The sequence below is a fragment of the Globicephala melas genome, chromosome 11, assembly GCF_963455315.2.
Source record: "Globicephala melas chromosome 11, mGloMel1.2, whole genome shotgun sequence".
Taxonomy (NCBI): domain Eukaryota; kingdom Metazoa; phylum Chordata; class Mammalia; order Artiodactyla; family Delphinidae; genus Globicephala; species Globicephala melas.
Window position 1 is genome coordinate 66,185,950 of NC_083324.2, and position 27,254 is coordinate 66,213,203.

General features: G+C 46.1%; 1 protein-coding gene across 1 annotated transcript in view; it reads left to right on the forward strand.

Moving 5' to 3' along the window:
- LOC115860865 (lupus La protein homolog) overlaps nt 1–27,254 on the forward strand; it is an 86,159-nt gene that overhangs the window by 2,639 nt on the left and 56,266 nt on the right. Inside the window, 1 exon segment of the mRNA XM_060308662.2 lies at nt 16,595–16,937. Coding sequence (XP_060164645.2) covers nt 16,595–16,937 — 343 coding nt within the window.

A 27,254-nucleotide genomic window follows, 5' to 3' on the forward strand; every position in this document is an offset into this window, starting at 1 on the left:
TGAGCCACTTGGGGCCCATTCGCTTTTGAGAGCTGGGCCACTCTGGTTTTTTTGTTTTGTTTTCAATATTCAGGTATTTATTTGGTTGCATCGGGTCTTAGCTGCGGCCCGCGGGCTCTTCGTTGTGTGGGCTTCTCTCTAGTTGTGGTGCGCAGGCTCCAGGGCGTGTGGGCTTAGTTGCTCTGCTGCATGTGAGATCTTAGTTCCTGGACCAGGGATCGAACCCGCGTCCCCTGCATTGGAAGGCGGACTCTTGGACCACGAGGGAAGTCCCTTGGTCAACTCTGTTTGGAGGCCTCTGTCTGGGAGTGGAAGTGGAATTTTTTTTTTTTTTTAATTGAAGTAAAGTTGATTTACAATGTTGCGTCAATCTCTGTGGTACAGAAAAGTGACTGAGTTACACACATATAGACATTCTTTTTCAATATTCTGTTCCATCCATTATGGTTTGTCACAAGGTATTGAATATAGTTCCCTGTGCTATACATTAGGACCTTGTTGTTTATCCGTTATTTTTTTTTGTAATTTTTTATTTTATTTATTTAATTATTTATTTATTTTTGGCTGCGTTGGGTCTTCATTGCTGTGCACGGGCTTTCTCTAGTTGGACCAAGGATAAAATGCGTGTCCCCTGCATTGGCAGGCAGATTCTTAGCCACTGTGCCACCAGGGAAGTCCCTATCCATTCTAAATGTAATAGTTTGCATCTACCAACCCCAAACTCCCAGTCCATCCCTCTCCTTCCCTCCTCCCCCTTGGCAACCACAAGTCTGTTCTCCATGTCTATGAGTCAGTTTCTGTTATGTAGATTCATTTGTGCCATATTTTAAATTCCACGTATAAATGATATCATACAGTATTTGTCTTTCTCTTTCTGACTTATGGAAGTGGAATTTAGACTACAACTCCTCTGATTTTCTGTCTGTGTGATGGTAATTTATCTGTTATGTTTTTGTGTGTATCATTTTGGGGTGAGCCACTCTGGTTTGCTTTTTTTTGTGGGGCTTTTGTTTGTGGGACCGTGTTCGTTATGTTGTATGTGTGTGAATCAGTACTTGCACTGGCTAGTTGAGACGTCTTTGGTGAATAATGGAGCTGAGTGTGATGACACCAGGTATCCTTCCCTATTGTGTTGGGATTCGCCTGTGGTGAAGCGTTGTTTGGGATTTTCCCTTTGCAGTGATTGGGAAGCTCCCTTTTTGGTGCTAGGGAACTGTGATCCTGCAAGACCGTTTGGCATTGCATTTGTTTGGTTGATATTTGATAATGCCTGCTGTGATAATCAGAGCTCTTTCCATTTTATAGGCCCCCTAGAGTGTATTTTGCAAAACTGGGAGATTTTTAGTATGCTCCTAGAAAGAGAGAGAAAGTAGTTCGTTTGTTTGTTTTAACACTGCGTGGCCACTATATTCTTTAGACTTAAGAGGAAAATTGGTTATGATGAAACTCCTATGAAATTCCAAAACTGGTTCTTTTTGCATATGCAGTTAGAGAAAGCTGGCTTGATGGAATACTTTTTTCAGAATCCTGACCCTGAGAAAATAAAAATATTTTTAGGAGAAATCTTGAAGTTAACTAAGTAAATTTAACTTATTTCAACTGTTATTTTTGGTTTTGCATTTGCCAGGTGAATTGCCATGACACACACAGTCATGATTCCCTGTCTTTCCATTTGCATGTTGTTTGTTGTTAAAAAGAGGGATCCTTGTTTGAAAAAGTTAAGGATATTGTTGGGCTTCACTCTTTTGTTTCTGTCCTGCAGGAATTAGATTTTGTTCTTTGTGTGTATGTTTGCATTTGTCTTGTGCGTTAAGTGTGCCGGCTATGGGAAACTCAAATTTGTTTCCCAAATGCAGCCCCTTGAGGTGCATTCTCCAGAATTGGACCGCTTTCAGTTATAATATTGCTGAATTAACTTGTAAATGAGCTATATTTCATAGACTTAAAAGTAAGCACTTACAAATTAAATACTTCCTAATATTTAGAAAATTGTCCAAGGGTGGGGTGAAGGGAGATTGAGATTCACAGATTATATCTATGTATAAAATAGGTAACTAATGAGAACGTACTGTATAGCACAGGGAACTCTACTCAATGCTCTGTGGTGACCTAAATGGGAAGGAAATCCAAGAAAGAGGGAGTATATGTATACATGTAGCTGATTTACTTTGCTGTACAGCAGAAACTAACACAACATTGTAAAGCAACTACACGCCAATAAAAATTAATTTTAAAAGAAAGAAAGAAAATTGGCCAAAATGAATTTCAGGTCCTCATGATTTTGGAAATATGCAGTACTGAATTGATATCCGGTACTGAAGCGAGCTTAAGCTTATTGGTTTGTTAAGTGTAATATTTCTGTTGTATCTAGGTATACTAGAGATCAAATAAGACCTTATATCTGTTGCAAATTTGTCAGCAAGGAAAATAACTTTGATATGACAAAACTTTAAGTCTATCTAAAATAGCCTTTCCAAATAAATAAATAAATTAATTAAATAAAATAAAATAACCTTTCCAGATTTTGGTAACTTGAAACTGATCTAAGTTAAATGGCAAGAATTTATTGACTATCTGGGTCATTTCAAATAGAATAAGGGAATTCCCTGGCAGTCCAGTGGTTAGGACTCCGAGCTTCCACTGCAGGGAGCACGGGGTCAATCCTTGGTCGGGGAAATAAGATCCCGCATGGTGCGCAGTGCGGCCAAAAAAAAAACACCCAAAAAACAAAAATCAAATAGGATAAAATATTGGAACATTGGTTGCTGGGCAAATCTAAGTTTACCTGCCTTTGCATTCTGAGGAGAGGAAAACTAAAGCATAAGTTTCCAATCAGAAAATGCTGGTATGAGATTGCCAACAAACACATGAAAGAATGCTCAACATCACTAATCATTAGAGAAATGCAGATCAAAACTACAGTGAGGTATCACCTCACACCAGTCAGAATGGCCATCATCAAAAAATCTACAAACGGGCTTCCCTGGTCGCGCAGTGGTTGAGAGTCCGCCTGCCGATGCAGGGGACATGGGTTCGTGCCCCGGTCCGGGAGGATCCCACATGCCGCAGAGCGGCTGGGCCCGTGAGCCATGGCCGCTGAGCCTGCGCGTCCGGAGCCTGTGCTGCACAACGGGAGAGGCCACAACAGTGAGAGGCCCGCGTACTGCAAAAAAAAAAAAAAAAAACTACAAACAATAAATGCTGGAGAGGGTGTGGAGAAAGGGGAGTCCTCTTGCTCTGTTGGTGAGAATGTAAATTGATACAGCCACTATGGAGAACAGTATGGAGGTTCCTTAAAAAACTAAAAATAGAGCTACCATATGACCCAGCAATCCCACTACTGTGCATATACCCTGAGAAAACCGTAATTCAAAAAGAGTCATGTACCACAATGCTCATTGCAGCTCTATTTGCGATAGCCAGGACATGGAAGCAACCTGGGTGTCCATCGACAAATGAATGGATAGGAAAATATGGTGCATATATACAATGGAATATTGCTCAGCCATAAAAAGAAACGAAATCGAGTTATTTGTAGTGAGGTAGATGGACCTAGAGTCTGTCATACAGAGTGAAGTAAGTCAGAAAGAGAAAAACAAATACCGTATGCTAACACATATATATAGAATCTAAAAAAAAAAAAAAAGGTTATGAAGAACCTAGGGGCAGGACAGGAATAAAGACACAGACGTAGAGAATGGACTTGAGGACACGGAGAGGGGGAAGGGTAAGCTGGGACAAAGTGAGAGAGTGGCATGGACTTATATATACTACCAAATGTAAAATAGATAGCTAGTGGGAAGCAGCCGCATAGCACAGGGAGATCAGCTCGGTGCTTTGTGTCCACCTAGAGGGGTGGGATGAGGTGGGGGGAGATGCAAGAGGGAGGAGATGTGGGAATATATGTATATGTATAGCTGATTCACTTTGTTATAAAGCAGAAACTAACACACCATGGTAAAGCAAGTATACTCCAATAAAGATGTTAAAAAAAATGCTGGTATGACAAACAGTTATTATATGTTTTGAGCAAAAAAGGAGTTTTATGCATGGTCAGGCTAAGATTAGATTAAACTTAGTTAGGTAAATGGAATTTGTTATTAAAAGTAGGGTAGTGCAAGACTACCCAAGACTAGATTTGGTTCCTCTCTGCTAAGAGAACAAGTTTACTTAGAATGCTGATTTTGATAACAGATTATATGAACTTCCTTGCCTTTAAGTGATCTGTATTGGCTTTTGAGATCTCTTCTCACTTTGGATAAGAAATAAGTAATGTCTTATAGTGACCTATGATCTTATTTAATGAAATGTTTTGAAACTTTTTGAAAAACTTCCCAAATATCAAATTTTAATTAAAGTTCTTTTGACCTCCAGCTAACTTCGGGATGCTTAAGAGGGCCCCTGAGGCATCTCAGAGAGGAATATTTAACTAGTATTATTTGGTATATTGAATTACATGGGAAGCATTGTCAAATGAGTGATAAATCTTCTCAGATTATACGGTATGGATAAATGGTACTGCTGTAGATATTCTAGAAATTATATAAAGTTTCTGAAATATAGATATGTCCTGGAATAATCTATCAGCCATAATTCTGGTTATATCAGAACAACTTGATTAAGCTTTTTTGTCAACACATTGTGATCAGATCTTTAACCTTGCCTTTTTAAGTCTTTAATAGACAGTTAATCTGATACTTTGCAAAAGTGCTTCATCTTCAAGAAGATTCATAGGAGGGGCTTTCTGACAAGTACAGGTCTCTAATAAATCTCAGATTATACTGCTGAACTGGGTAAGAAATTTAAAATCCTAATGGAAAACGTGATGGCTTCATAAAAAGTTAACAAAAGGATTGGGTACCATGTAAACTGGTGAATATGGTTACAATGTTTATGGGTTTTGTCTGGAGTATTACTGATTTTGATCTGTGTTCTCCAGATACAGGGAAGCCCTTCCCCTCACGTTACTCCTGACTTAACAACAATTTGGTAAATTTTACCTCTTTGAGTAAAATTGAAATATTTTTCTTTTCTCTCTGGCTGGTCCCTCCAGAAACTGGAGATTCTTGGGTTCTGGGCAGCCTTATCAGGTGAAAGGGAAAGACTATCTCCTAGCATGTACAGGAATCTTGATATTTTGGGGACCGAGAATTCCACTAAGGCAAAATCTGATGGCAGGCTTTTAGCATTTCCTGGCCTTGAGAGGCCTTTTGGGAATTCATTCTAAGACTCCTGAGGAGTTCCACCAAAGCCAGTTCGGAGGAGCCTAGTAGTCAATTGACTGGATTTATTTTACAAACAAATTAGTCTTGATTTGGCATGTTTGTGAAAAACACTGCTTGCTTTGAGTCTGTTGCTGAAAGCACATGTACAATGCTTGTGTGACAACTGGGTATAAGTGACAAAATTATGGCCTATAAAGTGTTTCTGCATTAACATACTTCAGAGCCTGTTCACAATATCTGATCACTTTTCCCCAATGTGAATATCTAGGCAAATATAAAGAAGGCCTAGCACTGAGGGGCACGATCTAGACCCAGGGCAAGCAGCTAAATAACTCCAGCATCAAGGGACATGTTTTGGTTCGTTGAAGGATTTGCAATTGAAAAGGGAGATGACAAGGGATTCCCTGGTGGTCCAGTGGTTAGGACTTGGTGCTTTCACTGCAGGAAAGGTTCAGTCCCTGGTTGGGAAACTAAGATCCCACAAGCCGTGTGGTGCCACCAAAGAAAAAATAAATAAATAAAAAAGGAGATGATGCACATATTTTGAGGTATGGGGAAGTTCTGGCTGATACATGATTTAACTTAAACTTTACTGACCAGAGCAGTCTGTTTTGTGGTCTTTTGAACATGCATTGTACATCAGTCTTGGGCATTCAGGAGGGGGATACCTTTGAAAGTCAAAAATGGAATAGCTGTGCTTCAGATATTCAAGGTAAAACTAGGTGGCCATTGTGGATGTGATTTCAGACACATTCCTGTATTGTTGAGGACTTGAATTTTCTGAGCTGTGTCATACTCGGGATTCCCCCAGCCATTCTCAAAGCAGTGTCTGCTGGCAGATGGCAGCTTCAACCTTATAACCTCAAGGTCTCCTCTGGTAACTATTAGCAGAAAAAGGAGACATGTAGTGGCCAATAACTCCAGCTTCATATATGTTAATACCACATTAGAGGTTAAAACCTACTTAAATAAAACTATTATACAAGACTTGGATCCAGGACTTGGAACTCAGGACTATTTCCAACTTGGTATCCATTCTCCAAATAAAGGTAGGACTACAGCCCATTTTAGCAGGAAGTAGCCAGAGTGGTCATTGCCCCATTCCTTGAAAGACTTGGGGAAGGATAAAACAGGGTTGGAGGCTGAAACTGAGTCCCCCTAAAACTGAGTTCCTCTGCTGAGTTTATGATTAACCTCCCTATCCAAACCATTATACTCATGTGTTCTCCGCAAGATTGAGGAATATCAAAGAAAAGGGGGGAATTGAAATAGGGGCAGGGTGGGTGTGCAGCTGTTAACATTGGACCGTTAGTGCAAGACCCATAGTTCTCGACCATCAGCAAGGTGGTTAGAAGTCCCACTCCATCAACAGCCAACCTCACAGTGGTCCTTGCAGCAGGGAGTGTGGTGAGGTAACATCTTCATGGAAAGTACCATTTAAGTACTTTCGGCTCACAAAGCATTTTCACATACGTTAACCTGTTTGCTCCTGATGGTATCCTTGGATAAAAGAGATCATCATCATCTGCATTTTACAGATGAGGGAAGCACAGCCCAGAGGGACATGTTCAAGGTCCCCCAGCTGGGATTACAATCACTGGAGGCATGACTGGACAGGTGTCTCAGGACCCCGAAGTCTGTGATGCTTTCACAGGTGGCCTCATAAATTATGGCCAGGCTCTCTCTCTCACTCAGCCTTCTCTGTTGATCTTGTGCTATGCTCACCTGCTGACCAAGAGGGTGAGCCTCGATCTCCAAGGCCAAATAAATTCTGGACAGTCCGCATGAAGGCTGGAGACGCTTTTCTTGAGATTGCAGTTTTAGCATCGAATACCCAGCCAACTACCATGTGCCAGTGAGTGAAATGCTGGGGCATTCCCAGGCCCAGGAAAGGGTTGGTCAAAAGGGGTCAGGCTGGAGTCCAGCTAAGCAGGGAGGCCTGGCAACTGGCACAGGGCAGGGAGGCACAGATGGGGTCAAGCTTGGGGACATAGCTAAGGCCGTGGTGTCAATATGAGCCAACCTGGTCTGCTGCCCAGGGGTTGGAGCTTTGCCCAGAGGGACCAGAGGGGGCAGAGGAGAGGACCGAGGTTTCTTGCTCTCTGCCCTATCTCCCGCACCCCCATCCCACCACCCCCTGCCAAGTGCAGACAGCTGCAAGCCCGAGGATGCTGGCCCTAGAGTGAGGGTGGTCGTGGCCTGCAGGTGGGGGCAGCAGGATGGCCACCCAGTGGCCAACCACATCTGTTTGGTCCTTTCATTATGACATTTTTTCCTCTGATTACAAAAGTATCTTGTGTTCACAATAAAAAAAATTGAGGGCTACCAAAAAACCCACAAAAGCACAAGATAAAAAGCACCCATAATGCTCTCTCTTTTTTAACTGTATAAAGGACAAAAGGTAAAAAGTAAACACCCTCATCTCCCCACTCCTCACTCTCCCCTCCCCCACACACCCAGGGGTCATCACCGATGGCAGTTTGATAATGTTTGTTACGGCTCCTCTCTTCTTCTCTCTTCCTGTTGGAGGGAAGAGGGCAGTGATTTCCCAAGAAGTGAAACAAAAACTCAGTCACTGTTTTGACTGACAATGTAAACATTTGGTTTTAATTCCTTTTAACTAAGTTGGTGACAAAGTGCTCTGTTTGAGAAGTGTCCTGGCTCCATCTACTTTGGACACTTGTACCTCCCCCACCTCTGGCTGCCCTTATCACCTCCCTGTGAGGAAGACCAGGGAAGGAGGCCTCTGGGGGTTGATTTCAAGGCAATTAGGAGGCTTTCTGCTTCCAAACACTTCTCTTTTTTTCAAGACACACTTTATTTATTTATTTATTTTTGGCTGCGTTGGGTCTTCGTTGCTGCGCACAGGCTTCCTCTAGTTGTGGCGAGTGGAGGCTACTCTTCGTTGCAACACGCAGGCTTCTCATTGCGGTGGCTTCTCTTGTTGCGGAACATGGGCTCTAGGCCCACAGGCTTCAGTAGTTGCAGCATGCGGTCTCACTAGTTGCGGCACGCAGGCCCTAGAGTGCACGGGCTTCGGTAGTTGTGGCACACAGGCTCAGTAGTTGTGGCACACGGGCTTAGTTGCTCTGCAGCATGTGGGATCTTCCTGGACCAGGGATCGTGTCCCCTGCATTGGCAGGCGGATTCTTAACCACTGTGCCACCAGGGAAGTCCAAACACTTCTCTATTATGTCACTGATGCCTGAAATTCCACTGTTGAGATGTCATACCTTTAACAGAAAACTTCATTTTCCCTGAAAATACAACTCCCTCAAGGGAACTGTGAATCCTTTAAGAGTATGGAATACAAAATGAGTTTTAAATTTCTTTCCTGAGGACAAGGTTTGTTTTTTTTATTTTTAAAGATATTAATGTTCCTTTTTTTTTCTCCTCATTATAAAAGTAACACATTTGTTGTGAAAAATGTAGAAAAAGAGAAAAGCATAAATGAGAAAATAAAACCAAATTTGCTCACAGAATATTGCCCAGAGATAACAAAACTAACGTTTTTATGTAAAAATCTTCTGGTCTTTTAAATTTTATTTTATTTTTGGCTGCACCACACGGCTTGTGGGATCTTAGTTCCCCAACCCAAGGATTGAACCTGTTCCCTCTGCAGTGGAAGCATAGAGCCCCAACCACTGGACCGCCAGGGAATTCCCTTCTGGTCTTTTTTCTATGTGAATTATATATGTGTAGATAAACGTACACAAACGCATTCGCATACACACGTATAAATAATGCCAAATTGGCACTTTCTTTTATTATTATACCATGTCACTAAATATTCTTTGATATTATAACTCTTAACACATACATGTACACTGTCATATAAATATACCCAAATAGGGAACTAGTCCCCCCACTGCTGGACAATAAGCTGGTGCTAATTTTTCTCCACGATATCCAATGCTGCAATGAACATTCTTGTGTAGAAATGCTGCAAGCAAGTTTTAATCACGGGATTAGGGAGCACACACTTACATGCCAGTGTCTGGGGGCAGGAGGCCATTGAAAAGAGTGTTGTCTACCAAAAACCTGTGGAACGTGGAGACTGAGGGCACCACAGCCTTCACGGACTCATGGCGTGGCCTGCGGCTAGCCCACCCTGAGTGGCCCGTGAGACATGGCAGGAAGGTGCTGCTTGCTGGCCAGATTAGCAGCCTTAGTGCTGTCCTCCCTCTATAAAAATAGCTCACATTCTACAATGGACAGTCCGCGCTACTCTGTCTTAGGGCAGGCCGCACCCACAGGCACAATCTGGCACTGCTGGGGCATAGGAGCCCACACCCTGGCCACAACTGCCCGGGCCAAGGTTCAGCCTGACACAAAGGCAGCCATTTATAGGCTAGATGTGCAGGAGGGGCAGCCCAGCATTAAAACTCTGCCCAGTGGGGACCTTCTCTATTGGACAGTGGCTCACCAAGCCAGCTGTCTCTCACCAGGATGCTTGAAAACCAGAGGACCATTAAGTGGTCAGAAAGTGAGGGTTGGGGACTTCCCTGGTGACACAGTGGACAAGACTCTGAGTTCCCAATGCAGGGGGCCCAGGTTCAATCCCTGGTCAGGGAACTAGATCCCATATTCATGCCGCAACTAAGAGTTTGCATGCCACAACTAAGGAGCCTGCCTGCCACAACTAAGACCCAGTGCAACCAAATTAATTAATTAATTAATTTAAAAAATATATATAGATACAACCACAGGTGCCACTACAACCACTTTCTAATTGTTCTTTTTACAGTCACTGAAGTAATTTATTAAAAAAAAAAAAGTGAGGTTTATATGGGGAGAAGGTAGTGGGCAGGAGTCAGGATGTAGAAACCAGGAGGCAGCAGAAGACATTAGGTGAAGAGAGTCCATAATTGGGTTTGTTGCAAGCATCCAGTGACTCTAGAATGAGGACCCAGTTGTTCCAGAGGGCTGCTCTTTGTCTGGTGAGATCCCTCCTGGGCTTCCTAAACAGCCTTACAATAAAGGCTTAGCCCTGGAAGTAACCAGAGTTGGTCTGTGTCCCCTGCAGCCTGTAGGAGTCTTACCCCACACATGTGGACAGTACTCTACAGCTTATGTGATGCATTCCTAGGACTTCTCTCGTCATAACAACTGTGGGAGGGAGAGTAGTTTATCCCCATTTTACAGGTGAGGAAACTGATGTTCAGAGAGGATCTGAGTCTGCTGGCAGGTCAGGGAGCAGAAACTCAGAGCCACGTTTGCTGACCCCACATCCAAGCTGGTCTCACCACACCAAGTGGCCTCCTGTCCCGTCCCCACAGATGTTATCACTACGCTGCAGTACTGCTGTCACTAGACCTCTCTGAAGGTGAACTAGCCTTAGTTGATTTTGTGTGTTTCAACTTGTCTACTCAACTTGCGTAATGCCTGAGGACTGGGTTTGCAGGTTTTCTTGTTCATAGTGCTCAGTACTTGTGAGGATGCAGTTGGGGTTCAATAAGTTCTGATGGTTCCAAATGCAGTTTTTCAAAATGCAGAGGCCCACATCCCACCTCGGAGTACAAAACAGGACTCTAGGCGGTTCTGAAAATTTCCCTAGGAGTCTGATCACATTCCAGGTTGAAAATCAGATATAGAGAATGCTTAATCAGCCCCTTCAACTCTCAGAAAAAACAGCCATGACCCAGGAAATAAACAAAAATATGTAAATGAGCAACCAAACTGAATCTCATAAATTTTATGCACAAAAGATGAAACATGCTTGTCTTAAAACAAACTGCTCGGACTTCCCTCGTGGCACAATGGTTAAGAATCCGCCTGCCAGTGCAGGGGACACAGGTTCGAGCCCTGGTCCGGGAAGATCCCACATGCGGCGGAGCAACTAAGCCCATGTGCCACAACTACTGAGCCTGCGCTCTAGAGCCCGCAAGCCACAACTAATGAGCCCGCGCACCACAACAAGGAGTAGCCCCCAGTTCACCACAACTAGAGAAAGCCCACGCACAGCAACAAAGACCCAACGCAGCCAAAAATAAATAAATAAATAATAAAAAAATAAATTAAAAATACAACAAACTGCTCTAGCCTCACTCTGCACCTCCATACCCTTACTTTACACATTATTCTAATGAGGTTGGTCACTTGGTTTCTCAGCCCACGGTTTATTGGAAGCATGCATAGAAATAGCTATGAGAAACTGAAAGCTGTTACAAACATTGGTAATCGTAACAGTGGTCTTGAGTTATCAAGAAAAGGTCAAGGGCTTCCCTGGTGGCGCAGTGGTTGAGAGTCCGCCTGCCGATGCAGGGGACACAGGTTCGTGCTCCGGTCTGGGAAGATCCCACATGCCGCGGAGCGGCTGGGCCCATGAGCCATGGCCACTGAGCCTGCGCGTCCGGAGCCTGTGCTCCGCAATGGGAGAGGCCACAACAGTGAGAGGCCCGCATACTGCAAAAAAAAAAAAAAGAAAAAAAAAAAAAAGAAAAGGTCAAATACAGCAGGAAGATGTACAATCCATTTTAGAAAGATCTTCTAAAGAAAATTGGTTTAGGTGTTTAAAGGGCAGGGTTTCAGTTACCCTGAAAACTGACCATGTGCTAAAAAGGAGCCCAGGCCTCCTCTCTGGCATTGCCAGTCCTGCCTGCAATGATTGTCTCATCACACTGCACTGACAGTGTCCAGCTCTCCAACTTGTGTGTTGTGTAGTAGCTAACTGCGTGAACTCTGGAGACAGGCTCACCAGGTTCAAATCCTGGCTCTGCCACTTCTGAGCTGTGTGACCTTAGGCAAGTTACCTAATCTCTCTGTGCTTGTTTCCTCATCTATCAAATGAGGATAATAATAGCACCCACATCCGGATCAGGTACATAGAGAGCTCTTACACATGAGAGTGATAACAGCAGGGATTGAATCTTATTCAACTCTGTCCCCACCTCTCCCTTAGCCCCTTACTCCTCAAAGTGGGATCCACCAGCAACTGAGAGCTGGTTAAGAATGCAGAATAATACATCCAAACCTATTAAATCAGATTCAGCATCTTAAGATTTTGTGTGCACATCAGAATGTAGAAGCCCTCAATGAATACTGTCAGATGAATGAAATTAGGCATTATTGTATATGGAAGTCCCAGGAGCATCAGAAAGACAGAAACAGGGAGCAGGGGGGCTAGCTCCTGAGGAAACTAAGGAAGTGGGTGCAAAGGAGAAAGTGTGGGCAGCTGGAAACTCAGAGGGACTTGGTTCAGCCACTTTCCCAGCTGTATGACCTTGGGCCTCAGTACCCTCATGTGTGAGATGGAGGAATGCCCACCTTACAGGGCTGTAACCAGGATGAGAGATAAATACATAACGTGCCTGCAAGGGGCGGGCCCTCAGGCTGTCATTACTGCAGGCTCACAACCCCTCACCCGAAGCCCTGGGGTCAGACGCCTGTGGGTTTTCAGGGCTTTCAGATTTCAGAAAGCTCACATGATGCGGTGCTGACACTACAGAACACCCAGCAGGGTCTGGGCAGCACCCTTCATTAAACACAGCAAAGCTTTCGCAGTGAAATGTATGAACAGTAAGAGACATATTAAAGACTTTAAATAGTCTCACATCACGGCAGACCAGATTTGTGGCCAAATCAGTTTATATCAAACCTATTTTTTTAAAAAGTCTGATCTTTAGAGCTTTTGGCTTTCAGAATTGTAGACAAGGGAGTGTGAGCCTGAATGACAGAGGAGGAGGGGCAGCCCTGGGGGGAGAGCCGACCAGGCTTGGAGGGGTGTGCTGGGGAAGGGCTGATAGCTTGCCTGCAGGGGTGAGTCCACAGGCAGAAGGAGAGGGCAGAAAGCAAGACTTGGAGGCCTTGTAGACAGGAGGGACCCTGACACATGGACTGTAGGAAGTTGCCACGGTTAGGGCCTGAGCAGGAGTGTGACCTAATCAAAGACAGAATGACAGGTTGGTCAGTCTTGCAAACAAACAGGAACAGGGCATCCTGGACCCACTCGAATTTCCCAGCACAGAATCAAGAGTAGGCTCACCCCTACTCCCCACCCACCCCGCTCCCCCAACTACCCAAAGACACGCAGAGGAAAGGTTTTCATATTCTATCACACTGTCAGGGCAGCCCACGGGGTCTTATCGATTACATAGGCACGAGTAAAATGATCACAACATGAACAAAAAATAAACATAATACGAGTTCCACCGTGTGCCGCTTGCCATGAACCTGTTGTCTCCAGCTCTTCCAGCACCGCTCTGAGGTATTAATTATTTTTCCTTTTACAGAGGAGGACACTGAGGCCCAGGTGGCCTAAGAAAGTCCAGGGTCACACTGGTTCATCTAATGCCAGTGCCTGAGTGCCTTCCAATAAACCACATGCTCAGGGGATGACTGAGGCCAAGGCAAGAAAGGGACAAGCTGGGGGGCTGAGATTGGGAGAGAGAGCAAGTCCTGCAGCCTCGGAGAATTTTGATTCAGACTTGGGTTCTGCCCTCCACCTTTCTGAATCCTTACTTATGTCTTGGATGTATCTCTTACAAACCCCAGAGTTAGGATTTGTCCTCTATCCACTCTGACAACCTTTATCTTTTAACAGGAACATTTCATCCATTTATATTTAATGTAATTGTGAATATATTTAGGATTAAATCTACTCTCTGCTTTCTATTGGTTCTATCTGTCCTGTATTCTTTTTTCTCTCCTCTTTTGGATTTAATCTTTTTTTTTTTTTTTTCCATTGAATGCTTCCCTCTATTAATTTGGAGGTTATTCCTCTTTCTCTGTTTGGCCCTGCTCTCAATATTTCAAGGGTTATGTGATATATGTATGTTTTGTACCACTAGTCCAATAGCTTGAGATGATCTTACACAAACAAGAGCTTTGGAGTTCGACAGGCCTGGCTTGGAACCCTGGCTTTAGAACTTTTTAGCTGTGTGCTCCTTTCCAGCTGCTTTCCTCTAAGTCTCAGTTTGTAAAAGACGGGTTGATGGAACTCATCACCCAGCTTATTGGGTTACTTTAGTGAGCTGAGGGGTGCCGAGTGCCCTGCCCAGGGCTTGGCACAGAGAAAGGGCTCAATGTTTCTCTCTCCTCTCTGGTCTTTGCCTCTCTGCATCCTGGAAGAATTGGCCCCAGATGGAGGCTGCTCAAGAGCCTGGTTGCATAGCAGGGCTTTACCGTAGAAAACCTTCCCAGAAGGAATCCCTTTGGAATAAGATGTTCCCAGGGTGCAGCCAGTCTGCAGCATCATCAGTGGACAGCACAGCCTTAGTCTGGGAAGTGGGAGGCTGTTGGGAAATTCTGCTAAAATGGGGGAGGGAGGTGGGTAGCATTGATCAGTGTCCCAGAGGGGCTAATCAGGGAAGGGAGGAGGGCTCCCCAACAGTGTGTGTGTCTCTAATCTGGGCGAAGAAGGGGGGCTGACCGGTAAGCAGCAGCTTCTCCTCCTGGGAGGCAGGTGTGTCCTCTTGTAGAGGAGAGCAGTGACTCACCAGACTACCACGGCTTGTTATAAATATCTTGAGACACTTAACTCCCTCGGCCCTGATTCTATATTAGCACAAGTGGTGCTCCATAATTCCATAATTAATTAGGTTTCCTAAGCACCTTAAGACTGGGAGAGGGTGTCCCAACCTGTGGACACAAATATTACAAACTACATGGTCGGTCCCCACCCCCACTGTGAATCAAAAAATAAGTCCTCTTTCTCTCTCTTATCTATTTACTTATTTACAAATTAGCATTGGGTGAATTTTGAGAAGTAAGGGTAGGCCAAATGTGCCCTGCCTCAGCAGTGGAGGTGCCGAGCCCTAACCACTGGACCACCAGGGAATTCCCTTACCTGTTCTTTTTTAATGTAGCTAGTAGGAAGTTTAAAGTTACATTTGTTTTGGGAAAACTGCTGAAATCTGAATAAAGTTGATAGTGTTGTGCCATTGTTAATTTCTTATTTGGGGGCAAATATACCATAGTTATGCAAGATGTTAACCTTAGGGGAAGCTGGGTGAAGAGTTTACTGGAACTCTCTGTACAATCTTTGCAACTCTCCTATAAATCTAAAATGTTTCCGGACTTCGCTGGTGGCACAGTGGTTAAGAATCTGCCTGCCAATGCAGGGGACACGGGTTTGAGCCCTGGTCTGGGAAGATCCCACATGCCGCGGAGCAGCTAAGCCTGTGCGCCACAACTACTGAGCCTGCGCTCTAGAGCCCCCGAGCCACAACTACTGAGCCTGCATGCTGCAACTACTGAAGCCTGCGCGCCTGGAGCCTGTGCTCCGCAACAAGAGAAGCCACCGCAATGAGAAGCCTGCGCACCACAAGGAAGAGTAGCCCCCGCGAGCCACAGCTAGAGAAAGCCCGTGTACAGCAATGAAGACCCAATGGAGCCAAAAATAAATATAAATAAATTTATTTTTAAAAAAAATCTAAAATGTTTCCAAAATGAAAAGTGTAAAAATACCCCCTCCTATTACATGTGTGATCACACTATATTTCTATTGGAGAAACATATAATAGAATTATATTCCTAGCACAGAGCTTAAAACAGTTCTCTAAGAGGTATTATCGTCATCTCATGGGTGAAAACAAACGGTGCTCAGAGGGGCTAATCAGCAGGATTTGGGACGCTGTGTGTTGGGTTCGAAACCCTTGAACTTTCTGCTGTACTCCTTGGCTTCTCCTCCAACAACTGGCGCCCACTGGAGCCTTGTGAGAATTCCTCCGAGGGTACTAGTGTGGGCATGTGGGCCCACGGATAAGCCACTTGCTGTGGTGGGCAGGGGCTGGTGGGTGGGAAGAGGTGGGGAGATTAAGAGCAGAAGTAGGGGAGTGTGGGGGTTCCTGGGATGAGAGGACTGTCCAGGTGAGAGCCAGGCAAGGTCTTGAAACCCTAGGACAAAGGGGCGGAGCGACGGCTGCGCTGCTAGGCTTTCCGTTTTACTGACGGGCTGTTTTCTTTGATCTCTGCCTTGCTTTGGAAAGGATGTCAGGAGCATCTGCTGCTGTCTCAAGGAAAACTGGCAAGGCTGCTAATGACTTGGATGAACAGGCCCCAAAGGGGACAAATCATGGCACATGGGGGTAGAGCCGGGTACCTGGGCGTGTCCTGGTGTAAGGAAAATGCAGTGGGGATGCTGTTTCCATCTTGTCTCTTTGCACCTCCCTCCTTTCTCATCTCAAACGGAAGTATGCTTGTTCTGATGTAGAAGACCCCGCCTCCTGACCTGCAGGCCCAAGGCTCAGCCACCGCGAGCCTAGGCAATCCCCTTTCCTGTCCTTTCTGCCTTGCAAGGGGGCCTGAAGCTGCCCTCTGCTCCACATCCTGGCAGGCCCCCCCAGACCCAGCCTCAGGCCTCTCGAGGGAAAGAGCACCATGCCTAGAGTCCAGAGCTCCTGCTTCTCCTTCGGGCCTGCCCCCCTCAGTCTGGGAGGCCACAGGGGGCCCTGGCTCTCCTACCAGCGAGGGTGCTACTCTGCTGCGCTCCGGAGCGGACAGGGCCAGCCCAGCCGGCAGTGCACTGTCTGCGGCCAGCCGCCCGCCACCTTCCCACGTCCAGCTGTGCGCCGGGCGCCCCTGTCCTGACGTGCCCCTTCCCCTCCGCTGCCCTGCCGCGCACTCCGCCGCGCGGCGGCCAGATGTGCCGGCTTTGGTGCTGTCGGGCCCTAACGAGGTCCAGATGTGCAGCCTGGCCTGGGCCGGTGGCGGCGGCTACCAAAGGAGAGGGAGGCCCTGGGAGGGAGGAGCCCGGCTGCAGCTGGACGCCCGGTGCTGGAGGAGGAATGCACTAGGAAGGATTCCTGCAGGAATGCGAGCTGGGGTGACTCTGCCTAAATAAGGGCCTGGCCTCTCTGCGAGCCGAGCCAGAGACCCAGCTCCTCCAGGTGCAGCAGCGCCTGCATGCGCCTTCAGCCACCCTCCGTCGTCTTAACAATTTTTTCTTTTTTACAGTTATAAAAACTATACATAGCAATGAAAGGCAGTTTAGAAAACCCAAATAAGCTAACAGATGAAAACAAAGAAAAGAAAATAAAAATCACCTATAATCTCACCACCCAGCCACTGCTAAAGTTCTGGGATGCATCTTGCTAGAATTTTTCCAAATACAGGTATACGCATAGGTTGGTTTGTGAGTTTGAATCGTCCCACAGAGACTCTCAGAACCTGCATTTTTTAAAAAATTAATTTATTTTTTTGTCTGCGTTGGATCTTCGTTGCTACATGCGGGCTTTCTCTAGTTGCGACAAGCAAGGGATACTCTTCATTGCGGTGCACGGGCTTCTCATTGCGGTGGCTTCTCTTGTGGAGCACAGGCTCTAGGCGCGCGGGCTCAGTAGTTGTGGCTCGTGGGATCGGTAGTTGTGGCTCGCAGGCTCTAGAGTGCAGGCTCAGTAGTTGTGGCGCACGGGCTTAGTTGTTCCGTGGCATGTGGGATCGTCCCGGACCAGGGCTTGAACCCGTGTCCCCTGCATTAGCAGACGGATTCTTAACCACTGTGCCACCAGGGAAGTCCAGAACCTGCATTTTCCACTCAGCTCTTCCCCTATGAGTCTACTATAACCAGTGTTTCCCAAAATGATCCCAGAGAGCACCAGGGCCATTTTGCTTGCTGTTCATAGGGGTCTCTTTCCCCAGCTGTTTGGGACTGAGCACTGTGAGCACTGGCTCACGCCAACTTAAATGGGCTTCTGTCCTAGAGAACGTCTCAGAGTCTTCAATTTACTAGTGTGTGTTCTGAATCATCAGGAGGAGACTGGCATTTCCTAAACATATTTCACTATGAAATCCCTTGAGGGATCCTCTTGGGGCTTGGGTCTGTGGAGCATCGGGTACGAAATGCTGTTCTGTGACATTCTTCGTCATGGCTGCATAGAAACCAACTGCATGTGGACACCATCATTTATTCCAGTATCCATCACTGGGTGGACATTATGGTTGCTGTCAACTTATTGCTATTACAAATAACTCTGCGATGACCATCCTCGTACTTCCCCCTTTGTTGTATAGAAACGTTCCCAGAAGTAGGACTGTTGTCCGTGTGAAAGACCACTTTTAACTCTCAGGTTCGGGGGACCTGGTGACTCTTGCCCCAACTCCTCATCCAGACCTTATACGGCGGAAAAGGGGTTTACCCCACTCCCACAACAGCGGGCACCTGAGGATGCAGGTGGGGTCTGCAAGTCTTTAGCTTAACCATTTCTCCAGCACTCCTAGGCATTGAGCCTTGGGGACTGTAGTGAAAAATAACTTTTCTTGGGCTATTATCAGCAGCACTGTAACAAACATCTGTTAACAACTATTTTCCAAAGAACTGTTGCAACCAGAGAGTAAAACCACACCTGGGGTGCAGAGAACCCTTTACTATGAAGGGTCACCTATGAAGCCATACAGCCCCATAGCACCCCTGGGTGCCTACCAGGTAGAATGACACTGTATAACCCCTAACGTGCTGCTACTTAAGGTGCCGAGGGATGGCTGCCTGTGAGATTGGGAACACAATAGGCACATCGTAAGCATAGTCCAGACCTGTGTAAGCCTTGCCACTGACGTCTTCCTCCATATTATTTCCTTTGATCCTCACAACACCCTGTGAAATAGAGAGTAGTGGACTTATTAAGTCATTCTACAAATGAGGAAACTGAGACTCGGGGCAGGGCACTGGCCCAAGGTTGCACAGCTAAGTGGTGGAGAGGAGCTAAACCCCAGCAATACCACTCCACGCCTCTGAGCAACGCATCACCTTAGTAGTTGCATGCCGTTGTCAGCAAAGGAAGCCTTCCTTCCTTTACACTGGGCTTTATCAACATGGGGCCAAGGACCTGGGCGTTCTGATGGGAGGGTGGGGGAAAACGCCCAGAATTTCTAGAGCCTAAGGACTGCGCTACAAGGCCACTCCTGGGGGCAGGTGTGTGTGTGTGTTTCCTTTGATGGTGGGGAGGGAGGGGGGAACCGCTCAGAGAGGTGCAGTATGGCTCCCACAGGCCCCCAAGCAGGGAGAAGGTCTTACTCATCTTTGCATCCTCAGTGCTGGACACAAAGTGAGTGTTGCACACAGGTTCCTAAATTCAAGACAGCCCCCAGCCCTGGGGAGAAACTCTCCTGGGCTTAGCCCCACACAATACACACGGGGGTCAGGGGGTCCTGTGTGTATTGTCTTCTTGGTTCCCCTCACACTTAGCCTAATTCCAACCTTAACTTCTCCTCCTTCCCCCTCCTTCTCCGCGCCTTAACCTCTCTGTGTGTTTGCCCCCTCTCGCCCCCTCCCCTGATACTCACTGAGTTTGTCATCAGAGACTCAGTCCCTTAGACACCCAGGTCCACACCTGAGGAGCTCTAACTAAGCACTGCTTTGATCCTCAAGGGCACCTTCTAACTGAGCTCTTAGCCTTATTTGTGTAGACTTCTTTTGAAAATCTAAGCAAAGACAGGGATCCCAGAAAAATGCCCAATGCACATACACCTTCAGTGTCAGGAGCTCATGCATGGACCCTCGGACAGCCCTAGCCAAGAAAGCCTGTTCCTGGTGAACCCAGCTTGGCGCACACTTCCATGGGCTGGGCGGGGGGTGGGGGGGCTGCTTTCTGTAACCTTCTATCAGCCCTGGGACCAGATGCTACCCAGTATGCTTGCCTCCCACAGAGCCGATGGCTTGTCGGCAACTAACAGGTCCACTATCCCTTTTTCTGTTTCAAAAACCCCAAACTTCTGAAAACTTTTTGTCATTAGGCATTTGACTGCAAAGCCTGACCTGATGTGAACTATTTGGCTGCAAAACCAACCTCAACTAAGTGGGGCTATTTACAGCCTTTATTTACACCACTTAGTGTGTGAATATTCATAGACTTTGCTCAGAAATGTTTATATGTTTACCAGGTGCTGTCCCGGACCCTGCTGGGGGTATTTTATAATATATACAGTGTAAGTGAACTCATCATGTCACCTTTTTCTAAACTAGGAAAAATCCTGGGTTCTGAAACCTCTCTGGCCCCAATGGTCTTAGGCAAAGGATTGTGGACCTGTATTTATAAAATTTTCCTAAAGAAGTTCATGGACTTATGAGTGAAAGGAGCCAGACACAGAGCACATGTACTGTATGATCCCATTTATATGAAGTTCAAGAACAGGCTAAACTAACTGACAGCCGTAGAAATCAGAATAGCAGTTACCTCTGGGGAGGGGAATTGACCAAGAGGGAGCATGAGGGAACCTTCTAGGGCACTGGAAATGTTCTGAATCCTGATCTGGGTGGAGGTTACACGGGTACATACATACATAGAAATTCACCAAGCTGGGACTTCCCTGGTGGTCCAGTGGTTAAGACTCCGCACTTCCACTGCAGGGAGCGTGGGTTCGATCCCTGGTCGGGGAGCTAAGATCCTGCTGCGCAGCGTGGCCAAAAAAAAAAGAAAGAAAGAAAGAAATTCACCAAGCTATACATTAAAGATTAGTGCAGTTTGCTGTAAGCCTGTTAAACCTCAAAATAAAAGTAAAAATAAAATGTACGGAATATATTCTCTCAAATTAAGCCATAAGAAGCTGCTTGCCTTGGCACCCCATCCCACCCTGTGATGTCTTTGAACTTTCCAACAAAGCTTAAATTAAAATCATCTTAATATATGTTTGGCTTGTCTTAATCCCAAGAAATGAGTTTAACACAAAAGTCAAATTGAGTGAACATTTTTTTTAAACTCTGATTTGCCCTCAAAAAAAATCCATCCCCGGGCTTCCCTGGTGATGCAGTGGTTAAGAATCCGTCTGCCAATGCAGGGGACGTGGGTTCGAGCCTTGTCCGGGAAGATCCCACGTGCCGCGGAGCAGCTGAGCCCGTGTGCCACAACTACTGAGCCTGCGCTCTAGAGCCCGCGAGCCACAACTACTGAGCCTGCGTGCTACAACTGAAGCCCACACGCCTAGAGCCCATGCTCCACAACAAGAGAAGCCCGCACAATGAGAAGCCCTCGCACTGCAACGAAGAGTAGCCCCCGCTCGCCGCAACTAGAGAAAGCCTGCTCGCAGCAACGAAGACCCAATGCAGCCAAAAATAAATTAAAAAAAAAAAATCCATCCCCTTAAAGGCTATCTTCGCTTTGAAAGTACTGCAGGAAAGCCCTCGGGGCCTGGCTCCCTTCAGCAAAAGCCTTCCACTCACATCAACCTCTGAGAAGGATGCTGCCCCTGGGACTGCTGCTCAAAACACACCAGCCTGGGCGGTGAGCACAGATCCAGGCGTCCCTACCCATGGGGCTGCGAGTCAGAACTTGCACACAGCCAACAGTATCCTTTAATTGCATCTGATTAGCTGGAACTTGTATTTGTGAACAGAAGGGCATAGGGGACTCCTTGATTAAACAAGTCAGATAACCATATATTGCTAAGAGGAACAGAGATCTTCTTTCCCATATCTCTCTCACTGCTCAGCATCTGACTGCTCACGGCCTTGTCCTTTGACACTCACTCCCCCAGCATCCCCACCTCCGCCTTCCCTCCCACTTCCTATCTGGGCTCCGGGAGCTCAGCCCACTGGGGCTGCTGCTTCTCTGCCACTCTACTCTGTGACCCAGTTCAGCCCACATGCCAACCTTCCCATCTTCAGCCAGAGGGCACTGAACTCATGGCCTCGGCTGTCCTCAGCTGCTTCAAATCCTTTTAGGAACCAGTCAGGGTATAAACAAACCAACCAACCTACTTGGGCTTTTCCTCATCTTTCTAGAGCACACTGTCCGATAGAAGAGTCCATGCTGATGGAAGTATTCTCTGCTGTGTTGTCCAATGTGGTAGCCACTAGCTGCATGTGGCTATTGAATGCCTCATGTGTGGTAAGTTTGACTTAGGAACTAAGTTTTTAACTTTTTTAAAGTTTAAATTTAAATACTCTATGTGGCTGGTAGCTACCATATTGGTCAGTGCATCTCTAGAGAGAGGGAGGGTTGGGGGCCTAACATTCCTTTAACCTCGCCCAGTGGCCTGGAATCTGGCCTGGAATCTCTGCCTGCTCTTTGAAGATACCCAGCCCTTGTCTCCCCAGCTCCCAGATCTGTCTTCTTCCAGAATCACTGGGAGCATTTGTTGAACCCCTACACTGTGCTGGATGTTTCACAAATGTAAACCAGATATACTGGGTCACCTCAAGTCCTAGGACAACATTCAAAAGAAGCTCAGAATTCTAAGACAGCTTGAAAAGTAACACAATAGGTCTTTTCTGAAAACCTCCTGAGGAAGCACCAGGGGGAATGTATGTCAACAAAACACAGGGACTTCTTATCTCCCCAAGTCCCACTCCTTTGCCCAGCAGCTCTGCCTGTCTCCTCCACAACCCCAAACAAGGAATGGTTCTGCGGGTCTCTTCTTCCTCCCTCCACCTTCGTTCTTACTTAAAGAAATTTGACCCACTCTGGGCTTTGCCCTGTCTCACTCCTCTGAAACAGCATCCCAACAGGCCAGGCTTCTTCCTTGGCAGGAGAAGACAAAAGTGGCAAACACTTCGCATGGACTTTTTTTGTGTGTGTGTGTGGCATGCAGGATCTTAGTTCCCTGACCAGGGATCAAACCCGTGCCCCCTGCAGTGGAAGCACAGAGTCCTAACCACTGGACTGCCAGGGAATTCCATGGACATTTTTTCTTTTATCCCTGATACACAAGGTTACATTGTCCCCAGTTTACAGAGTTTACAGATGTGGAAAGTGAGGCACAGAACAGTTAAGGGCACACTGACCCTGAATGGAGGAATTGCAATACCAACCCAGAGTTGTGAGAGTCCTAGATGATGAGGAGGTCTTTCTGCTCAAGACTTACACATCCAGAGGGCTGCACCATCTGTCCCTCCTCTGACCATAAACCCACCACTAGTGGCTGACTAGCAAACCCATCTGCATTAACTTAATATGCTAGCTGTAGGGTCCCTAGGTTATCCCACCCCCAGGAAATTGCTCATTTTAACCAGGAGACACAGGCTTGACTCCAAGGAGTGACTCAGGATCTCAAGTCTCAGTTTCTCAGCTGGACTTCGGGGCTGGCTAGGGCATGCTGACCTCCTCTCCAGGCTCGTCCTAGTTCTGACAAGGCCAACCTGCCCTCCAGCTCATCATGACTCCGCTGTCCATCCAGCCCACGGGCCAGTCCTTCCCCACTGCTGAACAGCCTGCTGCTCCACTTTTTTAAAAAATTGTGGTAAAATATACATAATATAAAATTTACCATTTTAACCACTTCCAGGTGTACAGTTCTGCGGCATTAAGTACATTCACATTGTTGTGCGACTATTACCACCATCCATCTCCAGAACTCTCTCATCTTCTCAACTGAAACTGTACCCATTAAACAATTAACTCCTTATTCCTCTCTTCCCAGCCCCTAAAAACCAACCATTTTACTTTCTATCTCCATGAATTTGACTGCTCTATTATTCCATATAAGTAGAATCATACCATATCTGTCCTTTTGTGTCTGGCTTAGCATGTCTTCAAGGTTCATCCATGTTGCAGCATGTGTCAGAACTTCATTCTTTTCATGACTGAATAATATTCCAGTATATATATATATGTGTGTGTGTGTGTATATATATATATATATATATAATATTTTCCTTATCCATTCATCTGTCAATAGATACTTGGGTTGCTCCCACCTTTTGGCTACTGTGAATAATATTGCTATGAACTTGTATGTACACACATCTGTTTGATTCCCTACTTTGAATTCTTTTAGGTATATGTGCAGAAGTGGGATTATTAGACCTTATGATAATTCTACCTCTAATCTTTGAGGAGCTGCCATTCTATTTTCCACAGCTACTGCTCTACTTTTACTCTCATGCCATACTCCTCTGACATCTTCTACATTAGCCAGCATATTATCCATCATGTTTAAAAATGTAGGGCTACACTCATCACTTCCAACCCAAAGAGTGCAGATCAGTCTGGAGAAACTCATTGGTGGTATGTCATGAAGCTGGTTTTGATCTGACCCATTTCAAGGTTCATGTTAGAAATTCCAGTAAAGGTGTGTAAGTCTGACTGACATACAGATGTTAAAAGATGAGAAGTCTGACATACATAGAACGAAGTTTGTTCTTTTAAAAAAAAATTTATTTAGGCTGCGCCAGGTCTTTGTTGTGGCCTGTGGGATCTTTTTTTTAGTTGCGGCATGCAGACTCCTAGTTGCAGCATGCATGCGGGATCTAGTTCCCCGACCAGGGATCGAACCCAGGCCCCCTGCATTGGGAGTGCAGAGTCTTACCCACTGGACCACCAGGGAAGTCCCTAGAATGAAGATTTTAAAATATTGTGACAGGCAGCGTGATGGAGCTGAAACCTCACACCTCATTTGAGACTCAAACCCAGCTGAAACTGCACACGTGGTCTCAGGGCTTAATGAAGCTCAGGTTCTTTATGTCTCAGTGCAGAAAGAGGTCCAGTGGTTAAGACTCCACGCTTCCAATGCAGGGGGCGCGGGTCCAGTTCCCAATCAGGGAATTAGGATCCCACATGCCATGAGGTGTGGGCAAAAAAAAAAAAAAAAAATTCAGTGCAGAAGGAATTCAGTAGATTTGTTTAGAGAGATACACATTACATAGGCAGAACGCAGTCTGTCTCGAAAGGCGAGAGTGGCCCTAGGAGATACACAGTCCACAGACAGAGTGTGGGCCATCTCAGAAGGTGAGAGGCCCCAAAATATGGGATGGTTAGTTTTTATGGGCTGGGTAATTTCATAGGCTAATGAGTGGGAGGATTATTCCAAATATTTCGGGGAAGGGGCAGGGATTTCCAGGAATTGCACCACTGCCCACTTTGGAGCCTTTCAGTTTTTTGGGTTTTTTTTGCGGTACGCGGGCCTGTCACTGTTGCGGCCTCTCCTGCTGCGGAGCACAGGCTCCGGACGCGCAGGATCAGCGGCCATGGCTCACGGGCCCAGCTGCTCCGCGGCACGTGGGATCTTCCCGGACCGGGGCATGAACCCCCGTCCCCTGCATCGGCAGGCGGAATCTCAACCACTGCGCCACCAGGGAAGCCCTTTGGGGCCTTTTATAATTGGCTTTGGAACTGTCATGGCACCTGTGGGTGTGTCATTTAGCTAATGTATTACAATGAGCGTATAATGAGGCTCAAGGAAGTCAAATCTTCCACCATCTTGGACCTAGTTGGTTCTAACCAGTTTTTGTCCTATCCTCAATGGCCATGTCATTCTTTTAAAAGTTGTACCCTGCCCCCTTCCCTCCTATCTCAAAGCTATAAAACTAGCTTCTCTTCACTGAGTACCTTGATGCACCAAGCACTAAATTCATTTCCTTTAGATATCATTTGATTGTCACACCTCTATGAGATCACTTCACTTTACAGATAAGGACACTGAGTCTCAGAGAAGCTCAGTAACTTATCCAGCCTGAGCTTCTAGCTGAAGGAATCTGACCCCAAATTTCATACTTTCCACCATGCCACACCATCACTTGCTCTGTTATAAAAAATGAAATGAACACCAAAGGGGTAAATGACATAATTCACATTAAAATCGGAGGAGAGCTGGCTTGTCAGCATTGATGACATCAACATCTTGTAAGTTTTGCTGAACTTAAAGGACAGTGATATCGCTCCGAAAATAGCTCACATAAACTTAGGCTTCATCAGTAGGATATAGTGACAAAATCAAAGGGGCTAGCCTTCCTACTGTGCACCACACCAGTCAATGTCAACGAGAGGATGTGGCCAATTCCAGACATTAGGCTTTTTTTTTTTTTTTTTTTTTTTTTTAGCCACACCAAGAGGCTTGTGGGATCTTAGTTTCCCGACCAGGGATTGAACCCCGGGCCATGGCAATGAAAGCTTGGAGTCCCAACCACTGGACCACCAGGGAATTCCCTAGGCTTTTTTTTTTTTTTTTTACTAATTTATTTATTTATAAAATTTATTTTTGGCTGCGTTGAGTCTTTGTTGCTGCACGCAGGCTTTCTCTAGTTGTGGTGAGCGGGGCTACTCTTCGTTGAGGTGTGCAGGCTTCTCTCATTGTGGTGGCTTCTCTTGTTGCAGACCATGGGCTCTAGGCGTGCGGGCTTCAGTAACTGTAGCACGTGGGCTCAGTAGTTGTGGCTCACGGGCTCTAGAGCGCAGGCTCAGTAGTTGTGGCGCACAGGCTTAGTTGCTCTGCAGCATGTGGGATCTTCCCGGACCAGGGATCGAACCCGTGTCCCCTGCATTGGCAGGTGGATTCTTAACCATTGTACCACCAGGGAAGTCCCCCCACATTACTTTTTTAAAGGGTCATAAGCTAAAAACCGTATGGAAGAAATCGCTGGTAGGGGAAGTGTGTGGAACCAGGACCCACAGAGAACTGGGAGGTATTTGGTTTGGAGAAAGATCTTAAATATATCTCGGAGAGGAATTCAATTTCTGTGTTGTATTAGAAAATGCACTAGAGCCAGAGGGAAAAGCCAGTGAGAAACAGACTTTGCTTCTGATACAGTCTCTCAAAGGTAGAATGGGCTTTCGAGGCAGTGAGATCACTGTTATTAGAGGTGTCCAAGGAGCAGAACATGGAGGATTTCCCTATCAGGGATGGTCAGTTCAATTTCACTCACATCACTTACTCTGTACTGTGATGGAACACCAGGCGAGAGGATACAAAAGCAAATGTTATCATGCCTTTCCCTTAATAATAACATGTGATTAGGGTTCCCAGAGGAGGTGACATTGACCTGGGTCTCAGAAGTGCAGTAGGATTCTCTGAAAGAATTTCTAAGCTAGGACTAAATGACCTTCCAGGTTCTAAGATTCTAAGATTAAGCTACATTAAAAAAAAAAAACAACGCTCAAAGTCCATCAGTGGAGCCTGGCAATATAAATTAAAGTCCATCCTTTTTTTGTTGTTGTTGTTAAATTTTATTTATTTATTTTTGGCTGCATTGGGTCTTCATTGCTGCGCACAGGCTTTCTCTAGTTGTGGTGAGTGGGGGCTACTCTTTGTTGCGGTGCACGGGCTTCTCATTGTGTTGGCTTCTTGTTGAGGAGCATGGGCTCTAGGTGCGTGGGCTTCAGTAGTTGTGGCACGCAGGCTCAGTAGTTGTGGCTCGTGGGCTCTAGAGCGCAGGCTCAGTAG